General features: G+C 41.9%; 2 protein-coding genes and 1 pseudogene across 2 annotated transcripts in view; 2 read left to right on the top strand and 1 right to left on the bottom strand.

Annotated features, from left to right (window-relative positions):
• Positions 1–4,166, top strand: part of Srsf9 (serine and arginine rich splicing factor 9) — a 9,582-nt gene extending 5,416 nt beyond the window's left edge. Inside the window, exons 3-4 of the mRNA XM_008840581.2 lie at positions 1,283–1,455; positions 3,670–4,166. Of these exons, the coding sequence (XP_008838803.1) occupies positions 1,283–1,455; positions 3,670–3,813 (317 nt within the window). The 3' untranslated portion in view covers positions 3,814–4,166. The remainder of the gene's footprint in view (positions 1–1,282; positions 1,456–3,669) is intronic.
• Gatc (glutamyl-tRNA amidotransferase subunit C) overlaps positions 3,964–23,247 on the bottom strand; it is a 23,040-nt gene continuing 3,756 nt past the window's right edge. Inside the window, exons 2-3 of the mRNA XM_008840557.3 lie at positions 7,386–7,489; positions 3,964–5,437 (exon numbers count right to left, since the gene is read on the bottom strand). Of these exons, the coding sequence (XP_008838779.1) occupies positions 5,388–5,437; positions 7,386–7,489 (154 nt within the window). The 3' untranslated portion in view covers positions 3,964–5,387. The remainder of the gene's footprint in view (positions 5,438–7,385; positions 7,490–23,247) is intronic.
• Positions 15,658–16,017, top strand: LOC103740166 (annotated as a pseudogene).

Below are 23,247 nucleotides of genomic sequence, written 5' to 3'. Positions count from 1 at the left end.
ACAGACGGCTAGCAGCCGCCATGTGGGTGCTAGGACTCAAACCCTGGTCCTCTGCAAGAGTACTCAGTGCTCTTAACCATGGAGCCATCTCTCTATTCCCATAAACACGGTTTTTATAAAGTGGTTTTGTAGCAATGAGAAGGGAAGATGATTAAAACTCTGACCTGGAATTCTAAAAATATTTTCTTTTGGAACATACTTTGGTATCTGACTTGATAAAAAGACATTACAGGAGCTAGACTTAAACAACTTATCCAGCCTTGGATCCTGAAAAGGGCCAATCGTGTGGTGGTTTTGGAATTCTGTTAAAAAGAAAGAAAAAGAAGAGGAAATCACACAACTTGGAATCTTGGGGATTGTATTGGAAAGTATAGAGCATTTGTCAGCAAATAATGGATGAAATGCTAAGCTCAGAGGTTTATGTATCTTTGAAATATTAATGCAGTGTTAAAGACCTGGGGCCTTCTGCATGCTGCAGGGAAGTTTGGGGGCCTTAGTGGAGTGAAACTTGCTTAGGTTGACACCTTTTAAAGATGGGACTGTCCCACAATCACAGTCAAGTCCATGTGTACAACAGTGATAGTACCTGCCTGTCTTGTGTCCCTTTGTAATTTTTAACCCTAGGACTCTATTCCCTCCTTCAAGATGTCATACATTATCTTTTTTTCTCTCCATGCTGCTCTGAAATCCTGCTTAGAAAACTATTAGGAAATGGCTGCAGTCCTGACTGAGCTGTGAGCGGTAAACACAGCCTTTGAGAGCAGGAGCACATTTCCCTTTCATGACATCAGGTAGGGTCGTATGACTCCCAACTAGTTTTAGCATCTGAGTGTTACTCCCCCACCCCCAATGTAGTGAAGAATGTTGATGATCTCTTAGGAGGTACTTTGGTTTGTCAGTCATTCATTCCTGTAAGAAAATAAACTTTTCAGATTTTTGTTGTATTGTTTATCCTCAGCTATACTTGGTTATTTCATTGGCTTGTTTCAAAATTCCCATGTCCTGGGAAACTTGGTTAGGCAAGAAATAATTGGTACGAATTTCATAATAGAAAAAAATGGAACTCACTTTTGAGAGTTCCACGCTAATATGAAGGATGAAGAGGCTACTTCTCAGAGGTCCTAAACCTGTAACAGGATGCTGTTGGAAAGTTTTAGTCTCTGGAAGAGACTAGATCAGCTTCTTGAGGCGGTTTATCATACATAAGTACATTTCATCTGGTTTTGTGCCCCTTGTAAGTATTTGTGACTTTAGTGACTTCTTTTGCTTTCTCTGTGCCTAGGACTTCCTCCATCAGGCAGCTGGCAAGACCTGAAAGATCACATGCGAGAAGCTGGGGACGTCTGTTATGCAGATGTACAAAAGGATGGAATGGGTATGGTTGAGTATCTCAGAAAAGAAGACATGGAATATGCCCTGCGTAAACTGGACGACACCAAATTCCGCTCTCATGAGGTTGGTTCCTACTGAGTATTTTCCACCTACATCTAACAATAGTAACAGGACATGAGTTTGCCATTTGATGACCTATTAAATAGCTATCTTTGGCTATTCACAAGCCCTGCAAGGTTACAACAAAGTTCTGCATTCATGATATATTTAATGTAGAGATAATGCTGGTGAAGTTTGGACACATGAGATGGCTCAGCAGGTAAAGGAACTTGCCACCAGCCTTGATGACCTGAATTTGATATCTGGGACCCACATGGTGAAAGGACTCCTGAAAATTGTCCTCTGACTACCACATGCACACTGTGGAACACACATATACAATCGATAACATAAAAAGAAAATGCTTGTGAAGTTTGTCAAAATGTGTTGTTACCCTTTGAAACCATCCCTTTTACAGTTGGCTTGAACATCACTGTTCTAAGGGGGCTTTTTTCCTCTTCTAGGTCTCCTCTAAGCCCTATAGGCCAACCTTATCCCCTCCACATACTGCTGTCAGGGCCAAGTTTTCTCTATTTTTCCTTTCCCAATGTAGTTCAAGCTTCTCTCTGAAACCTAAGCCCAAGAATTTTTGTTTTGTTTTGGGATTCTGAGATAGTGTCTCATGTAGCCCAGGCTGGTCTTGAACAGCCTTGGGGCTTGTGTTTTTTTGATTTATTTTAATTTTTTATGTGTATGTGTGTCTTGGGGGAGGGGGTGCCCACCAAAGCCAGAAGTGTCAGATTACCCAGGAACTGGAGTTAAGGTTACTGTAAGCCACCTGATGTAGTTTCTGGGAATTGAACTTGGGTCCTCTGGAAGAGTAGTTTGTGCTCTTAACCACTGAGGCATCTCTCCAGCCCAGGGTTTAGTTTTTGATGTCAAAGGCAACTGCTGCTTTGTATCTCTCAATCTCAAGTAGTACCATTGAGACCAGGACCACCAATTGGATACTGTCCTTTCTGATCTGTCCTTAGTTGCTGTGGTATGTGTAAGGATGTCTGGTGGCATAGATCTTTGGGCTCATTGCTTTTTCTGAGGATTTATGTGATCCCTGAGTTTTATGGATTGGAGGCCAGTCCTTTCATGGATTAATAATGCTTTTGCTCTGTCTTTTATGATTTGAATTTGGAGCAGAAATGGAATAGAACCTGGGCTCAGTAGAGATGAATCCATTCCACATCTTTCCCTTCCCTGGGGCTTCTTGAGACTGGAGTGTTCTGCAGTACCCCAGACTGAGCAGGAACTCAACTGTTGTCTTCTGCCTCAATCTCCCCAAGTGCTAACATTACAGGCATTGAGCCACCAAAGTTGGCCCAGTGACTGACTTTTAAATCCAGGTGTTTTTCACCTTAGTGCCTTTGGATCTTCTATGAATGCTGGCTCTGGACACAGGGCCTGGAGATAAGCCAGCCTGAGCATGATTTATTTTAGTAAGATGCTTCATCTTGTACAGAGGCCATGCTAATTTCTTCTTTGTCATCCCAATTTTAGTATGTGTGCTGCTAAAAGGGGCACAATACATGATTTCTTTTGCTAGTTATTAGTTTCTTTTCTTTTTCTTTAGGTCTTTTTTGAGACAGGGTTTCCCTGTAGCCCCAGCTGGCCTGGAACTCACTATGTAGGCCAGGCTGGCCTTGAACTCACAGAGATCCGCCTGCCTCTGCCTCCCGAGTGCTGGGATTAAAGGTGTACGCCACCATGCCTGGTTTGGTACTTACTAGTTTCTCATCTGAACTGGTACTCTGAACCTGAAATTGTCCATATGGAAAATGACCACATAATAACTTGGTCAGAAGACTTGTCAGAATATGTGGCTCAGGTATGATATAAGCGAAGTCTTAATTTTCTTTTAGAAATGGGATGATAAGAGTACCTACCTTGGGACTGGAGGGCTGGCTCAGTGGTTAAGAACACTGGCTGCTCTTGCAGAGGACCTGGGTTTGGTTCTCAGCACCCACGTGGTGGCTGAATCCAGTTTCAGGGGATCCCCTATCCTCTTCTGTCCTTCACAGACACTGCACCACACAGATGCACTTATATACACATAGGCAAAACACTCATACACATAAAAGTTTTGTTTTTTTAAAAGAGTGTCTACCTCCATATAGTATTGTAAGAGTTTAACGAGGTCACAGTGTCAGGCACAGAGTAAGAACTCCACACGTAGATATTAAGTATTGAGGTTAGGCATTGGCTTTGCTTATTCTCATTATTTTCCCTTTTCTGTTTGGATTGCAGGGAGAAACTTCCTACATCCGAGTTTACCCTGAGAGAAGCACCAGCTATGGCTACTCCCGGTCTCGCTCTGGGTCAAGGGGCCGTGACTCTCCGTACCAAAGCAGGGCTTCCCCACACTATTTCTCTCCTTTCAGACCCTACTGAGGCAGGCGATGGGAAGTTTTTCTTTATTTTTTAGATGAGCTGAGCTGCTTTATGCTCAGAATTTACATTCCAGATTGATAACTTAGTCTTAGGAAATTTTTTAAATTTTTTAAAGAAAAAAAAAAAAAACAAACAACTACATAATTTCTACCAGGGTCACTGTATTAGCAGTGGAATGTTATAAACTGCAGAAATTGTGGCTTTGGTTCAGAAACAAGTTGTATATTTTTCACCCCTGATTATGGGGGAAAAAAAAAATTAGTGCTGCATTTTTGTGGCTGCTGTGCTCTGGAGATTAGCAGTTATATTACTGAGTCGGCCCATTTGTTTAGAAATATATTTTTAAACGTTTAGTAATTGGCATGTGTGATTGTCTTTGATTAAGTTCATAGATTTTTATCTAACAGATACATTGCTACAGTTGTAGCAGTTTGTGATGCAGGAATAGATGACTTGGGGAATAACGATAGCTGCTTTCATGGTGGTTTGAGAATTTTAGCAAGGGTAGTTTTTTAAGGTTTATTTTTATTTATATTTTGTGTGTGTGGATGCCATGGAAACTAGAAGAGGGTGTCAGATTCCAATCCAGATCCCCTGGAGCTGGAGTTAACAGGTAGTTGTGAGCTGCTGGGTGTGGGAACTAGGAACTGAACTCTGAAGAGCACCAAGCACCCTTAACTGCTGAGCCATCTCTCCAGCCCAGATTTAGAGTTCTTAAAATTAAAGACTGACCTGATAAATTAAATCGCCTTAACAAGGAACTTAGTGTGGTGGCTTCTGCCTGTCCCTGTACTTGAGAGGCTGTGGCAGGGGAGTACTAAGAGTTCAAGGCCAACCTGGGGTACAAGGCCCTAGCTCAAATAAAAGGGAGGGGTGGTACTTTTTGAGAAGGAAGAAGATTCTAGGTTAGGTGCTCCCAGGTTGTAGTTTACTTTGAACACTTGGACCTTTGCATCAGATGAGCCCTCTTGTGGGAATAAAGTGGGTGCCCAGGAACAAATGCAAATATGTTGGTACAGATGTTTCCCTCAAGTTAAGGGAAACAGCAACTAAACTAAAAAATTTTCCACTTAATGTCAGGTGTGGTGGTGCATGCCTTTAATCCCAGCACTTGAGAGGCAGAGGCAGGTAGATCTTTGTGAGTTCGAGGCCAGCCTGGTCTACATAGTTCCACGACAATCGGGGGTATAAGGAGACTCTGTCTCAAAAAAAATTGCCACCTAGTGATTAGATCTCTCCACTAGATATAAACAGGTAAATTGACAGATAAATTTTTGATAGGAGTATTTTTTAGTGGGAGATAAAGGACAATGCTTCCCATACTGAACAGGTCTATAAGTGAATACTTGATCCATTTCCTTGGACACAGACTTGTGCTTTTAGTTCTTAGCACCAGGAACTCATTGCCTTGCTTTGGCTAGGTGTTTTCCAATTCTGTCTTCAGAAGAGTCAGTCAATACAAAATCTTAAACATACTTTTTTTTTTAGGTAACTGAAGAAAGTCGGAACAGTAGAGTTCACAGTAACAAAATGCCACCCTCCTATATCCACCATGTTGACAGGGTATCTCCTTCTTAGCTGTGGGGGAAGGGATCTTGCTTACCATCTTTGGCAGAAATATGACCTGTTTGGAAACAAGAAAAAACGTTATAGTTGAGCCTGTCCAGCTGGCTCTCCTAAACTAACTGGTCCCATGGTTTTCATGGAAAATAGTGTTAGTATAGCCACCAATCCTGTTTTACCAATTCCCAGCCAGTTTAAAAAGTAACAGTTAAAAGTGAAGACCTAACTCTGTCCCAAGAATAAGAAGTTTGAGGCAAGATTGTTTGTGTCATGATCAGTAGATACATCTGATGAGGCGGGAGCAACTACCAGGTTATAAAAACTCCAGCTGGCTGAGGTAAATTGGCAGTATATTTAAGAGTTCAGCTCACAATGTTATTAGCTTATATCTCCATCCTTGCTTTAACCAGAGCCTTGTTAACCACTTGGTCTTGATGAGACCCTTGAAAAAATTACTCCTGAGCTGATTAGAATTGGTGTTTGATATGGAGGCAGCTCAGAATGCCACTTCCCAAACTCCCCAATTCTATGTCTTGAACTGCAAAATTAGAACTTGGAAAGTAGTCTCCTGAGTGCTTTAGTTATTCTCATTCCCAAAATGCCCAGGGAGTGCTGAAGCTCTGTTTATTTATGTATAAGAGATAGTCAACATCCTACTTACTGCTTCTGCAGTTCTTGAAGGGCTTTCATTTAAATATCTGCAGCAAGGTTAAAAATGCAAGTCACTGGGCTAGAGAGATGGTAGCTAACAATTGTGGGTAACTCTCCAGTTCCAGGGGATCCTACAGCCTCTTCTGTCCTTGTTGGGCATTGCTCAACGTGGATGCACTTTCTTACATGCAGACATAACACTCATACACATAAAATAAAAGTAATAGGGGGTGGAGAGATGGCTCAGCAGTTAAGAACACTGGTGGTTCTTGTAGAAGACCCAGTTTGAATCCCAGCCACCCACATGGCAGCTAACAACTGTAACTCCAGTCCCAGGGGATCCAAAAGCCTCTTCTGACCTCTGCTGGCATTGCATGACATGGGTGCACTGATGTACATGCAGGCAACACACGCATATACATAAAAATTAAATAAAATATATTTTTTTAAAATGCAAGTCACCAGGGCTGGAGAGATGGCTCAGCGATTAAGAGCACTGACTGCTCTTGCAGAGGACTACAGTTTGATTCCCAGCACTCACATGGTGGCTACAAACTGTCCTTAACACCAGTTCCAGGGGAATCCAAAGCCCTCTTTATCTCCGTGGCATTGCATGACATGGGTGCACTCACATACATGCAGGCAATATACACAAAATAAAAATATTTTTTAAAAATGTAAGTCACAGGCTGGAGAGATGGCTTAGCGGTTAAGAACACTTGACTGTTCTTACAGAAGGCCCAGGTTCAAATCCCAGCACCCACATGGCAGCTAACAACTGTAACTCCAGTTCCAGGGGATCCTATAGTCTCTTCTGTCCTCTGTGGGCATTACACGACACTGGTGCACTTAACCTACATGCAAGAAATACACGCATACACATTAAAAATAAAGAATTTTTTAAAAAAATGTAAGTCACCAAACCAGGGTTTATAAACCCTGGCTAGGATACATCTGGCTTGCAGGTATGTTTTAACTGGCCTGCATGGCTTGTTATTTTTTTTCTTGGTTGAACTGGTTGCCAACACTTAAAATTTGGGGAAGTAGCACACAAAATGCCAGACATTTAAATTCTCAGAGGAAATGGGTTCATGTTCCTCTCTTGTACCAGCACAGCAGGAATGCCAGCTGCTCTTAGGCAGACAGGGTTCCAGCTTTGTATTTGACATCCATTGCATGCACACATTTCTCCCCTCTCCCAGTCCTGTTTTGTTCATTCTGTTACTAATTGGCCTCTATGGTTCCTGGACTCTACTGTCATTTCCATGTCACCATTTGTGTGCACTTTGTCATTACATAGAATCTTTATCCTCAGAATATCTGAACTACTCTGTTAAACCATTCTAAGTGACACATACCTGGTGGGGCCACAAAATACTCCTCCACAACATGATGGGAATTTTGTAGTAGTTCTTCAGCACAGTTGCCTTCTGCCACATTGTCGGATCTTAAGAAGAGACATCTGCAAACCCCAGAAGGTCAGAGTTATCTTTTGAGAGCCTTGAGGTGTCTAGAGCATGGTGGGAAAGGGTCAAGAATGAGACTACAAGGAACAGTACATTCTTCAATTAGGTCACTGCTCCAAGGTAGAGGAGCTGTGGTATAAAATAAACCAAATGATAGTTTGTAGATTCTCCAGACAACTGAGGTAAGTGGTAATGACCTTTCCAGTTTGATTAACAACTATGTTGGGGTAGTTACTATGGATGGGTTAATTTGTTGAGGTCAGGTGAAAGGGCCATTATGATACAATTGTGTTAAACAGAAGTAAGCAAAGTGGCTAAGGACTAGCAGGTGCTTAACTCGGCTTCAGTGAGAAGCACGTATTCAGAATTGGTGATGTTGCTGTCAAAGGATGGACAGTAAACTGGGTGGGGAAATGGACTTATAAGCTGCACCATGAATCTCATGCCAAAAGAGCCCAGCAGATTCAGGGAATGACAGTGAAGTTAGCAGGCAGCAGTGTGGCCTGTTGGGGCAAAAGAGGAAGCTGGAAACAAGGAAGCTGGAAACAAGGAAGAATGTTGATTCAAACGAGACCTGCTTACTAGGTGTGGTGCATGCCTGTGAGTTTGAGGCCAGTCAGTGTTACAGAATATGAGGCCCTGCCTCCAAAATAAAAGCCAGGCACAGTGGTACACACCTTAAATCCCAGCACTCAGGAGGCAGAGGCAAGTGGATCTCTTGAGATCGAGGTCAGCCTGGTGTACCCAGCGAGTTCAGGTCAGCTGGGGCTATAGGGAAACCTTCACTTTTTTTTTTTTTTTTTTTTAAATAGTATGACACTACCCAAACATACAAAGTAGCTTACTTGAAGATACTGGCTTCTGGACCAACTGTGACCTGAACCCCTAAAAGGAATGGGTTTGTCTTTTTGATACAGGCTTTACCTGTAGCCCCAGCTGGCCTGGAACTCACTATGTAGACCAGGCTGGCCTCGAACTCAGAGATCCACCTGCCTCTGCCTCTGCCTCCCAAGTGCTGGGATTAAAGGTGTGTGCCACTGCACCTGGCTTCCTAAGATGAATGTTTATTTCACCACAGCCACTTAGGTGAATGCCTGCCATTCAGCAAGATAACACTACATACCTCTGAGCATGGTGGTGCATGCTTAACAATTCCAGCACTTAGGAGGTATAGGTAGGAGGATCAGGTGTTCCAGGCTCTGCTACATACAGTGAATTTGAGACCAACCTATCTATCTAATCCAATATATTAATGTATATAACAAGCAGATCATGAATTGCTTACTGTTCTCTAGACATAGGAGCTTCACTAAATTAGATAATTTAGATGAGGACTGGCAAGATGGCTCTGGGTAAAGGCGCCAAAGTTTACCACTTCAGTTTGAGCCCTACTACTGGAAAAAGTGAACCCTCTCCCACAGGTTGTCCTCTAATCTTATATGTGTCCTGTGGTAAACGTGCCTATATACCATAAAAGTAAAGGCCAGGCGTGGTGGTACCCGCCTTTAATTCCAGCACTCAGGAGGCAGAGGCAGGTAGATCTATTTATAAGGCAAACTAGTAAAAGTAAACAGGAACTTGATATATGTATATGAAGTTTTACTGTTGTATCAAGGTTCAAAATGCCTGATGAAAGCCAACCTGTTTTGACATACTTTTACTAAAAATTGAATCTGAAATTGCTGGCAGAGGGGCAGCCATGCTGTTTTGAGTGGGGCACAGACTGAAGCTAACCCTAATAGATTTGAGTTCTGCCACAAAGCAATAGGAGTGTAAGGTGAACACTTGGGCAAAAGCTACCTGCATGTGAGAGCCACTGTTACAGAGCTGGGCGTGGTGCACACCTTTATAGCTGTGGCCTTGAAATGGAATGTCTTTTTTTATTTGGTCTTTTTGAAACAGTCTCCCTCTAGCTCCAGCTGGTCTAGAACTTACTGTGTAGACCAGGCTGGCCTTGACTCAAGAGATCTGCCTGCCTCTGCCTCCTGAGTACTGAGACAGGCAGTTGTGAGCCTGTAGTATTAAAGGCATGCACCACCATGACTGGCTAAAAATGTAAAAATGGAGTTAGGGCTGCACCTTTTTTTTGCTCAGGGCCTGGGGCTGTATGTCAGTGGCAGAAAACTTGCTTAATATGTGTGAGGCCTTGTGTACAATTCCTAGCACAGAAGGCAGGAAGCAATGCTAAGAATTTGGAGAAAAATAATAAAAATTGGAATTGAACCATGCAAAGATACCACTGGAGTTTCTGGGACTAAGTTTCCGTTGGACAGTGTAACAGTGGCTAAGAACACAGTGCCCGAGTCACAGCTGAATCCAAATCCCAGTGCCACAAGCTAACTTCCATGTTTTAGTCTTGTAGAAAGCTTCACGGGATTGCTGGAAACATGTCATAATTTATAGCTTTTTTAATTCTTAAAGAGGCTCTAACTGTGTACTCCTGGCTGGCCTGGAACTTGCTATGTAGGCCAGGGTGGCCCCTAACTCGGAGAGCTCCACCTGCCTCTGCTTCCTGAGTGCTGAGACAGGCAGTTTTGAGCCACCTTATGTGAGGTGGGAATGGAACTCAGGTCCTCTGCAAGAACAGTACATGCTCTTAATCAGAGCCATTTCCAGTCCCCAAATGTAATGGTTGTCTTTTTTTTTTTTTAAGAGGGGTTGGGCGGCAATGATGGCTCAGTTGGTAAAGGCACTTTACCCAAGGTTGCCAGAGTTCAGGTGTGGTGGCACAGGCTTATAATGCCAACACACAAGGCTAATGCAGGATCAGCACAAGTTGAAGCCAAGCTAGGTTACTGCTGTGCAGACTTTTCCTGCAAAGTCCAACAAACATCTGTTCACCAATGACAGACCAAAGAAACAATTCCATCATGCCTAGCTTGGTGAAACCACGACTAGCTGGAGTGACATGCCTGGACAGTTTGTGGGCAGCTACACCACTGAAGGAAAAAAAATCTTCCCCCAGCAACTGCTGTCTATACATCTTTGAGGAAAGAATAGGCCTCAAGAGCTCTTCCCTCTAGCAATTGTTAATTGTTAATGGCTGATAAATCTTGGGGAGGGACAGGAACTCAGGAGGTCCTCCTCCCTGACAGCTAATGGGCCCAACTTGGTGCTGGGCCTGAATTCTCAAAGCAGTAAAAACTTGGTCAGAGAGAATCAGTACACCTCAGCTCTCACCACTAAAAGTATACCTATGGTGGAGTGTGGTTCCACATGCTTTAATCCTAGTATTCAGGAGGCAGAGGTAGATGGATCTCTGAGATTGAGGCCAGCCAGCCAGGTCTACATAGCAAGTTCCAGGCCAGCTGAGGCTATAGGGAGACCTTGTCTCAAAAAAAAAAAAACCCAAAATTATGTGTATTTATGTTCTTCACCTGCCTGGTATTTGAAGATTTTGAGACTCTGGTCTTCTATAGTGGCTTACATCTATAATCTCAGCACTTGGGAGGTAGAGCCAAGAGGATCAAGAATTCAACAGAGCTGGGCATGTTAGTGCACACTTTTACTCCCAGCACTCCAGAGGCAGAGGCCGGCCTGGTCTCCACAGGGAATCCAGGCCAGCTGTGACTATAGGGAGACCCTGTCTTGGGACAAAAAAATAGATGAGCAGGTACATATCAGTTGCTGCCAAGCCAGCATTTGCTATATGGCTACATGTGACCTTGTCTAAAAACAAAGGGGCAAGGCTGCTTCCATAGCCAGGCATGGTGATGCATACCTTTAATTCGAACCCTTAGGAGGCAGATGCAGGAAAGCTCTCGTGAGTTAGAGGCTAGCCTGGTCAACACAGTGAGACCCTCAAGTATTTGGGGGCTGGAGACATGGTTCAGTGGTTAAGAGTATCTTCTAGTTTTGCAGAGAACTGGAGCTCTGTTCCTAGCACCCATGTCAGGCAGCTTACAACCTCCTGTATCAGCTGTAGGAGATCCAATGGCTTCTGGCTTCTGCAGGCAACCTGTACTTAACGTGCATGTACCCCCACATAGACACATAATTAAAAATAATCTTTATTTTTGGTCTTTTTGAGACAGGGTCTCCCTGTAGCCCCAGCTGTCCTAGAACTCACTACATAGGCCAGGCTAGACTTGAATTCACAGAGATCTGCCTGCCTCTGCTTCCCGAGTGCTGGAACTAAAGGCATGCGCCACTATACCCAGCTAAAAATAAAAAGATACTGGGTCCTACCAGATTTATTATGTTTTGTTCTCTTGGGTTTTTCTGTTTTGGTTTTGAGACAGGGCTTCATATATCCCAGGCTGGCCTCAAACTATGTACCAGGATGACCCTGAACTTATCCTCCTGCTTCCACCTCCTGACTGCTAGGATTACAGTTATGTGCTGTTACACTCAGTTTATGGTGTGCTGGGATTTGAACCCAGGGCTTTGTGCCTACTAGGCAAGGATTTTTACCTACTGAGCTATATTCCCACTCCTTCCCACCAAATTAAAAAAATTTTTTTTTTAATTTTATGTGTGTTTTGCCTACAATGTAAGTGCACCTGTGCATGCAATGCCCAAAGAGGTCAGAAAAGGGCATCTGATGCCCTGAAACTAGTGGATGGTTGTGAGCCACCAGTGGGTGCTGGGAACCAATCCCAGGTCCTCTGCAAGAGCCACCAGAGCTCTTAATAGTTAAGCCATCTCCCCAACCACTCCTACCAGATTTAATAACAATTTATTTATCACTCATTTGGCAATCCTATATAAGTGAGGGAAAAAAAGTCCTTTAAAATGAGTATCACACATTTCTGCTTAATTTATGTACAATGAAGTTATTCCTAGAATAGACCCACACTTCACTATTTTCTTGACCACATGTTACAAATTCTGGGTGTCTGAGAGTGGTACATCAAGCAGAGTCCTCACTTGGGAAGTAAATGTCCCTAGAACTCAGAATCATGTCTGAAACACCAAACAGGCCTGGATGAGGTTGAGGGTGTGCTCTTTCAGCTTTTTTGTTATGGGTTTGTTTTTGTTTTGGGGAATGGTGGTGCTGAGGATTGAACTTAGTGCTTCATGTATACTGGCCTGAGACAATGCATACAAATTTTTAGTCTACAACAAGCAAGCTAAGGCTTTTTAGTGCAAATTAAATAACACACTAATGTACAGACATCAACCAGCCAGTCAGGGCTTTTATAGCTACTATGACTATTGCCTAAAACCACTGAATACCTACCTTCACTTTACTAGGATTTAAAAAATAAATTGATTTTTATTTTACGTGTATGTGTGTATTGCCTGCATGTAGGTAAATGCACCTGTGTTGTGCAGTGCTGGAGAAGGTCAGAAGAGGCTGTTGGATCCCCTGAGACTAGAATTACAGACAGTTGTTGGCTGCCATGTGGGTGCTGGGATTCAAACCAGGGTCTTCTGCAAGAACAACCAGTGTCCTTAATTGCTGAGCCATCTCTCCAGTCCCTTACTAGGACTTTTTAAAAGCTCAGACAAAAGCCGGGCGTGGTGGTGCATGCCTTTAATCCCAGCACTCGGAAGGCAGAGGCAGGCAGGTCTCTGTTAGTTTGAGGCCAGCCTGGACTACATAGTGAGTTCCAGGACAGCTGGGGCTGTAGGGAGACCCTATCTCAAAAAGACAAAAAAAAAAAAAAAGCTCAGACAAGCATTTAAAACATTAGTCTGGCCTGAGATGCTGGGTTTAATGAGGCCTCAGGTCTGATTCCCACCACAGGAGAAAAAATTTTTTTGAAGTCCTACAAATGCCATATTAAAATGATTAGTGGGAATCACTAACCCAAAATACATCTCTAATTTATAGAAAGATTAGAGATCACTGAATGACAAAGGGAGATTCTAGCTACCTCATCCAAATCCCTTGACATGTTTTATACTCTTCCCTTTATATGGTTACATTACTTTATAGTTACCCTCTTGAAGACAAGATATTCTGACTCTTTGTAAAATTACATTTTTGAATTTTACAAAAATATTTTTATTTTATGTGTATGTGTGTATTGCTTGCATGTAGGTAGGTGCACTGTGTCGTGCAATGCTCTTGAGGACAGAAAAGGCTGTTGGATCCCCTGGAACTGGAGTTATGGACAGTTGTTAGCTGCCATGTGGGTGCTGCGATTCAAACCTGGATCTTTTGCAAGAACAGCCAGTGTTCTTAACCTCTGAGCCATCTCTCTAGCCCCCAACATGTTTGAATTTTTATATGTTGAATTTCAGAGGATAACTTCTGGGAGTCAGTTCTCTTCTACAGTAAGGTTCCCAGAGATTGAACTCAGATCATCAGGCTTGACAGCAAGCATCATTAACTGCTGAACCATCCTGCTGTCCCAAACTCTGTACTTCTATTCTCTTTTCCCTGATAAGTTAGTGAAACATTTGCTCACCGAACATTTACCAAGTATTTACTGAATGCTGGATATTGAGAAGCAGTATGAACATCCTCCCAGGGATATGAATAATTATGCAGGAAAGGGGCAGAGAATCAGATACCATCCAAGTGGTTATACACACCTGAACAGCTCTTCTAATTATCAGAACCATGAAAAGCATAATCAGTATAAAGAAATGAAGACTTCTTGAAAGTGGCAGTTGACATCTGAAGAAATTAAGTAGGCAGAAGAGTGGGCAGGATGAGGTAAAAGCAAGGGCTGAGAGTTCTGAAACCAAAGTAACATGGAGCAGCCAAGGAACTGAAAGAAGATACAATCCCATTGAGAAATGGGCTGGGGGTTAAGTTAAATGATGCCCTGCAGGTTACGGTGAAGTTCTTTTGTCTTCATCTTAAAGGACGGGCACATCTGAAGGGCTTGGGTGGGTGTCCTAGTTTGTTCTCCATTGCTGTGACAAAACACTCTGACCACTACCAACTTGGGGAGGAAAGGGTTTATCTTACATCTCCCAGGTTGCAGTTTATCAGGGAGCCCAAGGTAGGAACTCAGGGCAGGAACCTGGAAGCAGGAGCTGGAGCACAGGCCACGGAGGAACGCTGCTTACTGGCTTGCTCCCCTGGCCCCTGCTCAGCCTGCTTTCTTATGCAATACAGGCCCACCTGCCCAGGGGTGGCACCACCCATAGTAGGCTGGCCCCTCCCACATCACTCAACAATCAAGAAGGTGCCCCATGGACATGGCCACAGGCCAGTCCAATGAACGCAATTTCCCAATTGAGGCTCCCTCAACCCAGGTGTGTCAAGTTGACACTAAAGCTATCCAGCACAGTGGGAAAATGACATCAGGTTTCTGTTGGGATGTGATGGATAATAATAGGTAAATGGTTAACTTCACTGGACCTGAGTATCAGATTGTAAAGTAGAGAAAAGATCCAAAGGAATCAAAGACTGGCAGATGATAGGAGTAGGAGATGGCCAGCAAGGTTTAAGTTTCACAAAGTACTTCCCACAGGGGTTATGGTTACAGATCTGGCTCTCCTGTCACTAACAGAAGCTGATCTTCCTTGCCTCCACTTGTAGATAGGAGTTATTTATTCTTTTAATTTTTTAAAAAAATTTATTTTTATGCGTATGAGTGTATTGCATGCACGTAGGCAATGCCCTCGGAGGACAAAAGAGGCTTCAGATCCCCTGGAACTGGAATTATGGACAGCTGTTACCTGCCATGTGGGTGCTGGGATTTGAACCCATGTCTTCTGCAAGAAGAACCAGTGTTCTTAACCGCTGAGCCATCTCTCCAGCCCCTTATTTTGAATTTTTGAGACATGGTCTCACTATGTAGCCCTGGCTGGCCTGGAACTTGCTAGGAAGACCAGGTAGCGATCCATCAGATTCTGCCTGTCCAGAAATGGGATTAAAGGTATGTGTTACCATGCCCAGCCTAGGACTTAATTTGAGGCCAGCCTGGGCTACATAAGTATGGTGATAGTTAACATCTATAATCCTAGCACTTGGGAACTGATGGCAGGAGGATCAAGAGTTCAAGGTCACCTTCAGTTACAGTGTCCTGGGAAAGCCTGGTTTATATGAGACATAGCATGATATTAACAAGGTCTCTAAAAAATATTTAATAAAAAGACAAAGTTTGAATAATATTGATTCCTTGTATGAAACCCATCTTGTACTATGATATATTAGATTTTGGTTTCCTGAAAGGGAATCAAAAACAGCTCTGCTGCCACCAAGTCACTCAGAGGAGGCTCCAGTGTGTTCAAGATTTGGCTCCACCAGTAATTCTTCTCTGTGGCCAAGGAAGGCACTGCTGCAGGAGATGTAATGGAGGTTAACACCACTTTACAGGAGGTGCTGAAGACAGCCCTCATCCAGGATAGCCTAGACCATGGAACTGGAGAAGCTGCTAAAACCTCAAACACCAAGCCGATCTTTGTGAGCTTGCATCCAATTGTGATGAGCCTATGTATGCCAAGTTGGTGGAAGCCCTCTGTGCTGAGCACCAAGGAGAATGGGTAGGCCTCTGCAAAACTGATCCAGAGGGGGAACCCTGTAAAGTGGCCGGCTGCAGTTGCATAATGGTTAAGGACTATGGCAAAGAACCTCAGGCCAAGGATGTCATTGGAGTATTTCAAATGCAAGAAATGAACAAATGAAAATATTTAGCTTATTAACAAAATGGTTAGTTCTGTGGAGGCTCTGTTTTTAGTTTTTGAGGCACATCTTATCTAGTGCGCAGGCTGGCCTCAAAATAGTCTATTGGCAAAGGATAACCTGGAACTCTTGAGCCTCCTGCCATCACCTTCAGAGTGCTATGATTACAAGCATGTACTACCATGCCCAATTTACAAGGCACTAAGGATCAAACCCAGGGTCTTATGCATACTAGGCAAGCACTCTACCAAATGAGGAACAGCCATAACTTTTTATCATTTTTTTGGGGGGGGTCTTTTTGAGACGGTCTCCCTGTAGTCCCAGCTGGCCTGGAACTCACTACGTAGACCAAGCTGGCCTTGAACTCACAGAGATTCCCCTGCCTCTGTCTCCTAAGTGCTGGGATTAAAGGCGTGTTACCACCCCAGTACCCTTTCATTATTTTTAACTACTGCCAAATATTCTGTATAATGTATATGCTGTTTTTGGTTATTTCTAGGTGTGTGTTTTGTTGTTACTATTATAGAAGGCAGGCATGGTGGTGCATGCCTATGATTTAAATACTAGGAAGGCAATGGCATTAGGACTGATGCAAATTAAATTTTTTTTTTAAATAACCACATTAGAAAAAGCATTTCATTAGAGTGTTAACATATTCAGTAACACACGCCAGAGCAGGAATACATCTCTTTCACAAGTGGCTGTAAGTTTCTAGGTTCACAGTTGAATTACTAGTTATACAATATTGAACTCAGTATAAGCCCTGAGATTTTAACCTTTAAAAAAGATCTCCATTTCATTTTAAAATATATTGTTCCTTGCAGAAAGACTCATTGTTTTTGCTACTAACGCTGTGATGTTGGCACATGCATCTCTAATCTGTACATATCTGATTATTACTAGTCATAATCGGTTGCACATGGATCCTCGACACCTGTGTATGTCTATAAAGTCATCCAGTACATTTCAATGGTAAAGTTTATCACCTCCATGCTGGGCATGGTGGTGCACGCCTTTAATCCCAGCAATCGGGAGGCAGAGGCAGGCAGATTGCTGTGAGTTCAAGGCCAGCCTGGTCTACATAGTATAATTCCAAGACAGCTGGGGCTACAGGGAGACCCTGTCTCAAAAAGACCAAAAAGAAAAAAAAAGTTTATCACCTCTACTATTAACATGACGTAAATTTCCATGCTTCCTCCTCAAAAATACATTTTAAAAAATTTGATTTTGTGTGTGTGTATATCACACAGTACATCCCAAACCATCTTATTCAACTATATACTCACTTCCCAGATGGCACCCTCCCATAGCCTCCCTCCCCGCACTAAAGCCCTTATACTCTGATATCCCTGCTACTGTCTGCGGTGTTGTCGGCACCCCCAGCCATTCCCCACTACTTGTCCATCTGGTGAATCTAGTCAGCCTATCTATCTAGAGGTTTTTCTTTTAGGAAGGTCAGCTGTTCCTCACCTAGCAGCAATCAGTCGTCAATATTCCTTTAGATAAGATTGGGGTCTGCTGTTCATTTTCCCAGTTCTATGCTGGGTTACTATCTAGGAGTCCGTTGGGCCACCCTAGCCAACAACTCAAAAGAAGGTATCTCCTATCTGGCATAGTTTCTTGTTATGTAGCCTTTACCTATACACGTGGACTCTGAAAAAATTATATTTACCGTTTAATCTTTGGTTATACTTTCCCTTTGGGTGTTTAAAATCCTACAGTTGGCCCAGATAAACCAATTTATTTTTACTCTTAAGGTTGCTTGAGGATCTTTTCTTCAGGGGTCAGTGGGATTGGGAGGAGTCCCTGGCTCCTTTCTTTTACCAGTTCCATCTATGTGAAGATAAGTCAAAGGTCCTGCTTGACCATGGCTGACTTCACTTGGAAGCACAGAGGAAGTGTTTCCTTTGTTGTGACCCCCCTCTTTGTAGACTGGACACTTGTTCAAGTCCATCTGGTGGGGTCTCCATGGCCTCCTTGAGCAAGAGGACAGGTGACCCACCTCAATTACAGGACATTTTGAGAGATGCTCATAGTCCCCTGGAACTAGTCGACTTAGAAGGGCACGGAGCAAAAACTATCCTTTATGTCCCTCTGACCAAATTATTATAGGACGCAAAGTATGTCTTTTAAACATCCAAGAAGGTTATTTCCACCAGTCTGGTACTTTTAATTACTGTGTGTCATGTAGATAAATCTTGGGCAAGGACCAACTGTTCTTCTCAGATAAACCTTACATAGATTTCTTGATCTGGTATGTATAATTTGTCAGTAGATTGTTGGACTAATATGGTTCCCTCTGGTTTTTAAAACTAGCTAGGCATTATTTATCTCTTGCATTGTCTCACCCCTCCATCATGGTTTCCCCAATTAAGGTGTCCCCATTTTCCCCCTTTCTCCCTTAATAACAGCCCTCTACAGTCCTACCTCTCTTGAGCTCCTTCTTTCCCATAATCCCCTAGGTTCCTTGTATACCCTTCCCTCCCCCGTCCCTTAAACTAACCCAATTTTTATCCATATCTCCCTTATTAACGTCTGTTTCCTGCTGTTCTTCTCTTTCAGGTTCTTTCTTTTCCTTTACCTCCCTGGTTCCTTTCCATTATCCTGGTTCCTGTAGTTATGTCTGGTTACATACTCACTTATCAGGGTTTCGTTCTAGTATCCACATATAAGGGAGAACATATGTCGATTATTTTTTCTGAGTCTGTTACTTCACTTAGTATAACAGTTTCTAGTTCCATCCATTTTCCCGCAAATTTCATGATTTCATCTTTCTTTATTGCTGAGTAAAATGCCATCATATAAATGAACCACATTTTCATCATCCATTAGTTCCTAGTTCCATCCATTTACCTGAATATTTCATGATTTTGTCTTTCTTTACTGCTGAGTAGAACTCCACCATATAAATTAACCACATTTTCATTATCCACTTGTCAACTGAAGGATACTTAGGTTGCTTCCATCTCCTAGCTATTGTGAAAAGAGCAGCAACAAACATGGATGTACAAATGTCTCTGCAGTAGGATGAGTTCTTTGAGAATATGCCAGGGAGTGGTATAATTGGTCAAATGGTAGTTTCATTTGTAGTTTTTTAAGAGTTCTCCACACTGCTTTCCATAAGGGGTTAAACAAGTTTACAGCCCTACCAGCAGTGGATGAGTGTTCCCCTTTCCCCACATCCTCTCCAACATTTTGGTATCATTTGTTCTCTTCTTAGCCAGTCTGACTGGGGTAAGATGAAATTTTAAAGTGGTTTTAATTTGCATTTCCCTAACTATTAGTGATGTTGAACATCTTTTTTAAGATGCTTCTTAGCCATCTTTACTTCTTTCGAGAACTGTCTGTTCAGCTCCTTAGCCCATCTTTTAATTGGGTTACTTCCTGTCTTGATTCTCTGTTTTTTGAGTTCATTATATATTCTGGATGTTAAACCTCTGTCAGATGTGTCGCTGGTGAAAATTTTCTTCCATTCTGTGGGTTTTCATTTCACTTCCCTGTTTGCCTCCTTTGATATACAGAAGCTTATTAGTTTAATGAGGTTCTTTGTTGATTCTTGACCTTGTTTCCTGAGCAACTGATGTCCGGTTCAGAAAATCATTTCCTACACCTATATCTTATAGGTTTTTCCCAATGTTTTCTTCTAACACGTTCAGAGTTTCAGGCTTTACATTGAGGTCTTTGATCCATTTGGAATTGACTTTTGTGCAAGGTAAAAGAAAAGGTTCTAGTTGCATTCTTCAACAGGTAGAGATCCAGTTTTGCCAGCACCATTTGTTGAAGATGGTGTCTTTTCTCTCTTGTGTGTTCTTGGCAACTTAGTTAAATATCAGGTGACTGAAACTGATTGCACATACAATATCTCTACATGAGTCCATGTGTACAGCTGAAGGCTACATGGTCAGTACCAGACACTTTCTTTGAGTTGTTGACCATAGTGGCCCAAGAGACTCCCAAAATCACACAAGCTATTGCCACAGCCCTTGATTGCCTCCTGGATCTTGAAGGTAATACCCTATTGCTGAAGACAGGACATACTTTGGACACAGGATTTGGAGCAATGGAGCTGGAACTGACCTCAAAACCACCTCCTTTGAAGGCTAGCTTTCATAGCTTGGAGAACATTTATGCAAGCTGGTGAGGGAGAACATCAACTGATGGTCCAATCCCAGCTTCAAGGTCTAAAAACCCATGACCAACACAGCAAACAACATTGGTACAGTAGTTGCACTTTTATCTTGGGGGTAATCAACAGCTACCTAATTGCACTTAAAGCCCACCTCAATCTCTTTCTTTAAAGATTTAAAATTTTCCTTGTAGAGTTCTTTAATGTCTTTGGTCAGGTTTATTCAAGATATTTTATTTTTTTTGCAGCTATTGTGAAGGGGAGTGTTTCCATGTGCTCTTTCTCTGATTGCTTGCTATTGGTATATAGAAAGGCTACAGACTTTTGTGGGTTAATTTTGTAATCTGCCACTTAACTGAACGTGTTAATAATTTCTAGGAGTTTTCTGGTGGAATTTTTGGCGTCTCTTAGATATATCATCTACAAAAAGGGATAATTTGATCTCTTCTTTTCCAATTATTACTCCTTTAATTTCCTGCTCTTGTCTTATTGCTCTTGCAAGAGTTTCAAGCACTATGTTAAAGAGAAGTGGAGATAGTGAACCAGCCTTGTCTGGTTCCTGATTTCAGTGGGAATGTTTCCATTTTTTCTCCATTTAGAATGATGTTGGCCGTGGGTTTGCTATATATGGCCTTAATTATGTTGAGGTATATTCCCTTCAGTCAAATTATCTCTAGGACTTTGAACATAAATGCATGTTGAATTTTGACAAAGGCCTTCTCTGCATCTATTGAGATGACCATGTGGTTCTTGTCTTTGAGCCCATTTATATGATTTATGACATTTATTGACTTACATACATTGAATCACCCCTGCATCTCTGGCATAAAGCTGATTTGATCATGGTGGATGATCTTTTTGATGTGTGTCTGTCTGTATGCAGTTTGCAAGTATCTTGTTGAGAATTTTTGCATCTATGTTCATTAAGGATATGGGTCTATAGTTTTCTTTTTTGGTTGTATCTTTACCTGGCTTTGGTATTAGAGTGATGCTGACTGCATAGAAGGAATTTGGAAGTTCTCCCCCCCATTTCTATCTTTTTGAATAAATTAAGTAGTATTGGATGTAGATCTTTAAATGTCTGATAGAATTCCACTGTAAATCCATCTACTCCTGGGGTTTTATTAGTTGGGAGGTTTTTTATTACTTTTTTCAATTTCTTTTTGTGTTACATTCCCTTATAATGTTCTGGATCTTTTTGGTGTCTGTTGTGATGTTTCCCCTTTCATCTCTGATTTTCTTGACCTCGAGATGCTCTTTCTTTCTTTTTGTTACCTGGGCAAGGGATCTGTCAATCTTGTTTATCTTTTCAAAGAACCAGCTCTTGGATTCATTGATTCTTTGCATTGTTTTCTTTGTTTTGACTTCATTAATTTCTGCCCTGATTTTTGTTATTTCGTCTTGTCTGCTGGGTTTGGGATTCATTTGTTGTTGTTTTTCAAGTGTCTTGAGTTACAATTAAGCCATTTATTTGTGTTCTTTCTGATTTTTTGATGTAGGCACTTAGGGCTATAAACTTCCCTCTAAGGACAGCTTTCAGTGTATCCCAGAGGTTTTGTTGTGTTGCATTTTCCTTTAGTTCCAGGAATACTTTTATTTCTTAATTTCTCTTTTGACCCATTCATCACTTGAGTGTGTTGTTTAATCTTCATGTATTCATGTGGTGATTAGGGCTTCTTTCTGTGTTGATTGTAAGCTTTATTGCATTGTGGTCTGACAGAATGCACGGAATTATTTCAATATTTTTGTATTTGTTGAGGTTTGTTTTGTGCCCCAGTATATGGTTAATTTTGGAGAAGGTTCCATGTGGTGCTGAGTAGAAAGTATGATGTTTCGTGCTTGGGTGGAATACTCAGTAGATGTCTGTTAGGTCCATTTGACATAAGGTATTGTTTAATTCAGATGTCTCTCTGTTAACTCTCTGCCCTGTTGACCTGTCTAATGGAGATAGTGGGGTATTGAAGTCCCCTACTATTAGTGAGTTGGGATTAATCTGGGTCTTAAAGTCCTGTAGTATTTTTTTTTTTCTATGTCTTTTTGAGACAGGGTCTCCCTGTAGCCCCAGCTGTCCTGGAACTCACTATGTAGACCAGGCTGGCCTTGAACTCACAGAGATCCACCTGCCTCTGCCTCCTGAGTGCTGGGATTAAAGGCCTGCGCCACCATGCCCAGACTAGTATTTTTATGAAGTTGGGTGCACCAGAGATTGGTGAATATATGTTCATGATTGTGATATCTTGATTTATTCTTCCTTTGATCAGAATGAAGTGGTCCTCTTTATCTTTTTATTAGTTTTAGTTTAAAGTCTATTTTGTCAAATATTAGAATTGCAACACCTGCTTTTTTCTTAGTACCATTTGCTTGGTATATTTTTTTCTATCCTTTCACCTTAAGGTAGTGTCTGTCCTTAAAGCTAAGATGGCTTTCTTGCAGACAATAAGAGGATGAATTCTGGTTTTATCTTTTTTTCTTTAATTTGGTCTTTTTGAGACAGAGTCTCCCATATTTAAAGTTATTAATGAAAGATGTATATTGAATCCTGTCATTCTTATTTCTGTTTACATTCTTGATATAGCTCTACTTTTCCACAGCTGTACCTTCACTGAATTTCTTTCTGCAACCCCTTAGGTATAGTCATTCTTTTCTTCAGCTTTGTATTGTTTTCAAAAGTCTCTGAAGGGCTGGTTTTGTGGATATGAATTCCTTCAGGCTATTTATGTCACAGAAGATTTTTCTTTCCCCTTTGACTATAATAGACATTTTGGCTGGGTATAGTAATCTGGGCTGGTATCTGTGGTCATTTGAAACTGGGAATGCTTTGGTTCAGGCTCTTCTGGCTTTCATCATTTGCACTGAAAAGTTAGCTGTAATCCTTATGGGGTTTCCTCCATATGTTACTTGTTGTTTCTCTTTTGCAGCTTTCAGTATTGTCTCTTTGCTTTGTACGTTTAGTCTTCTTACTATGATGTGCCATGGAGAGTTTCTTTTCTGGTCCTGTTTGGTGTTCTATATGCTTCTTGTATTTGTATGGGCATGTCTTTCTTTAATTTTGGGGAATTTTTCCCAGGATTCTGTTGAAGATCTGGTCTATTCCATTA

The sequence above is a fragment of the Nannospalax galili genome, unplaced genomic scaffold (genome assembly GCF_000622305.1).
Source record: "Nannospalax galili isolate Female #2095 unplaced genomic scaffold, S.galili_v1.0 scaffold911, whole genome shotgun sequence".
Classification (NCBI taxonomy): Eukaryota; Metazoa; Chordata; class Mammalia; order Rodentia; family Spalacidae; genus Nannospalax; species Nannospalax galili.
The sequence above is the reverse complement of the archived record's forward strand: the minus strand, read 5'-3'. Positions and strand labels throughout refer to the sequence as shown.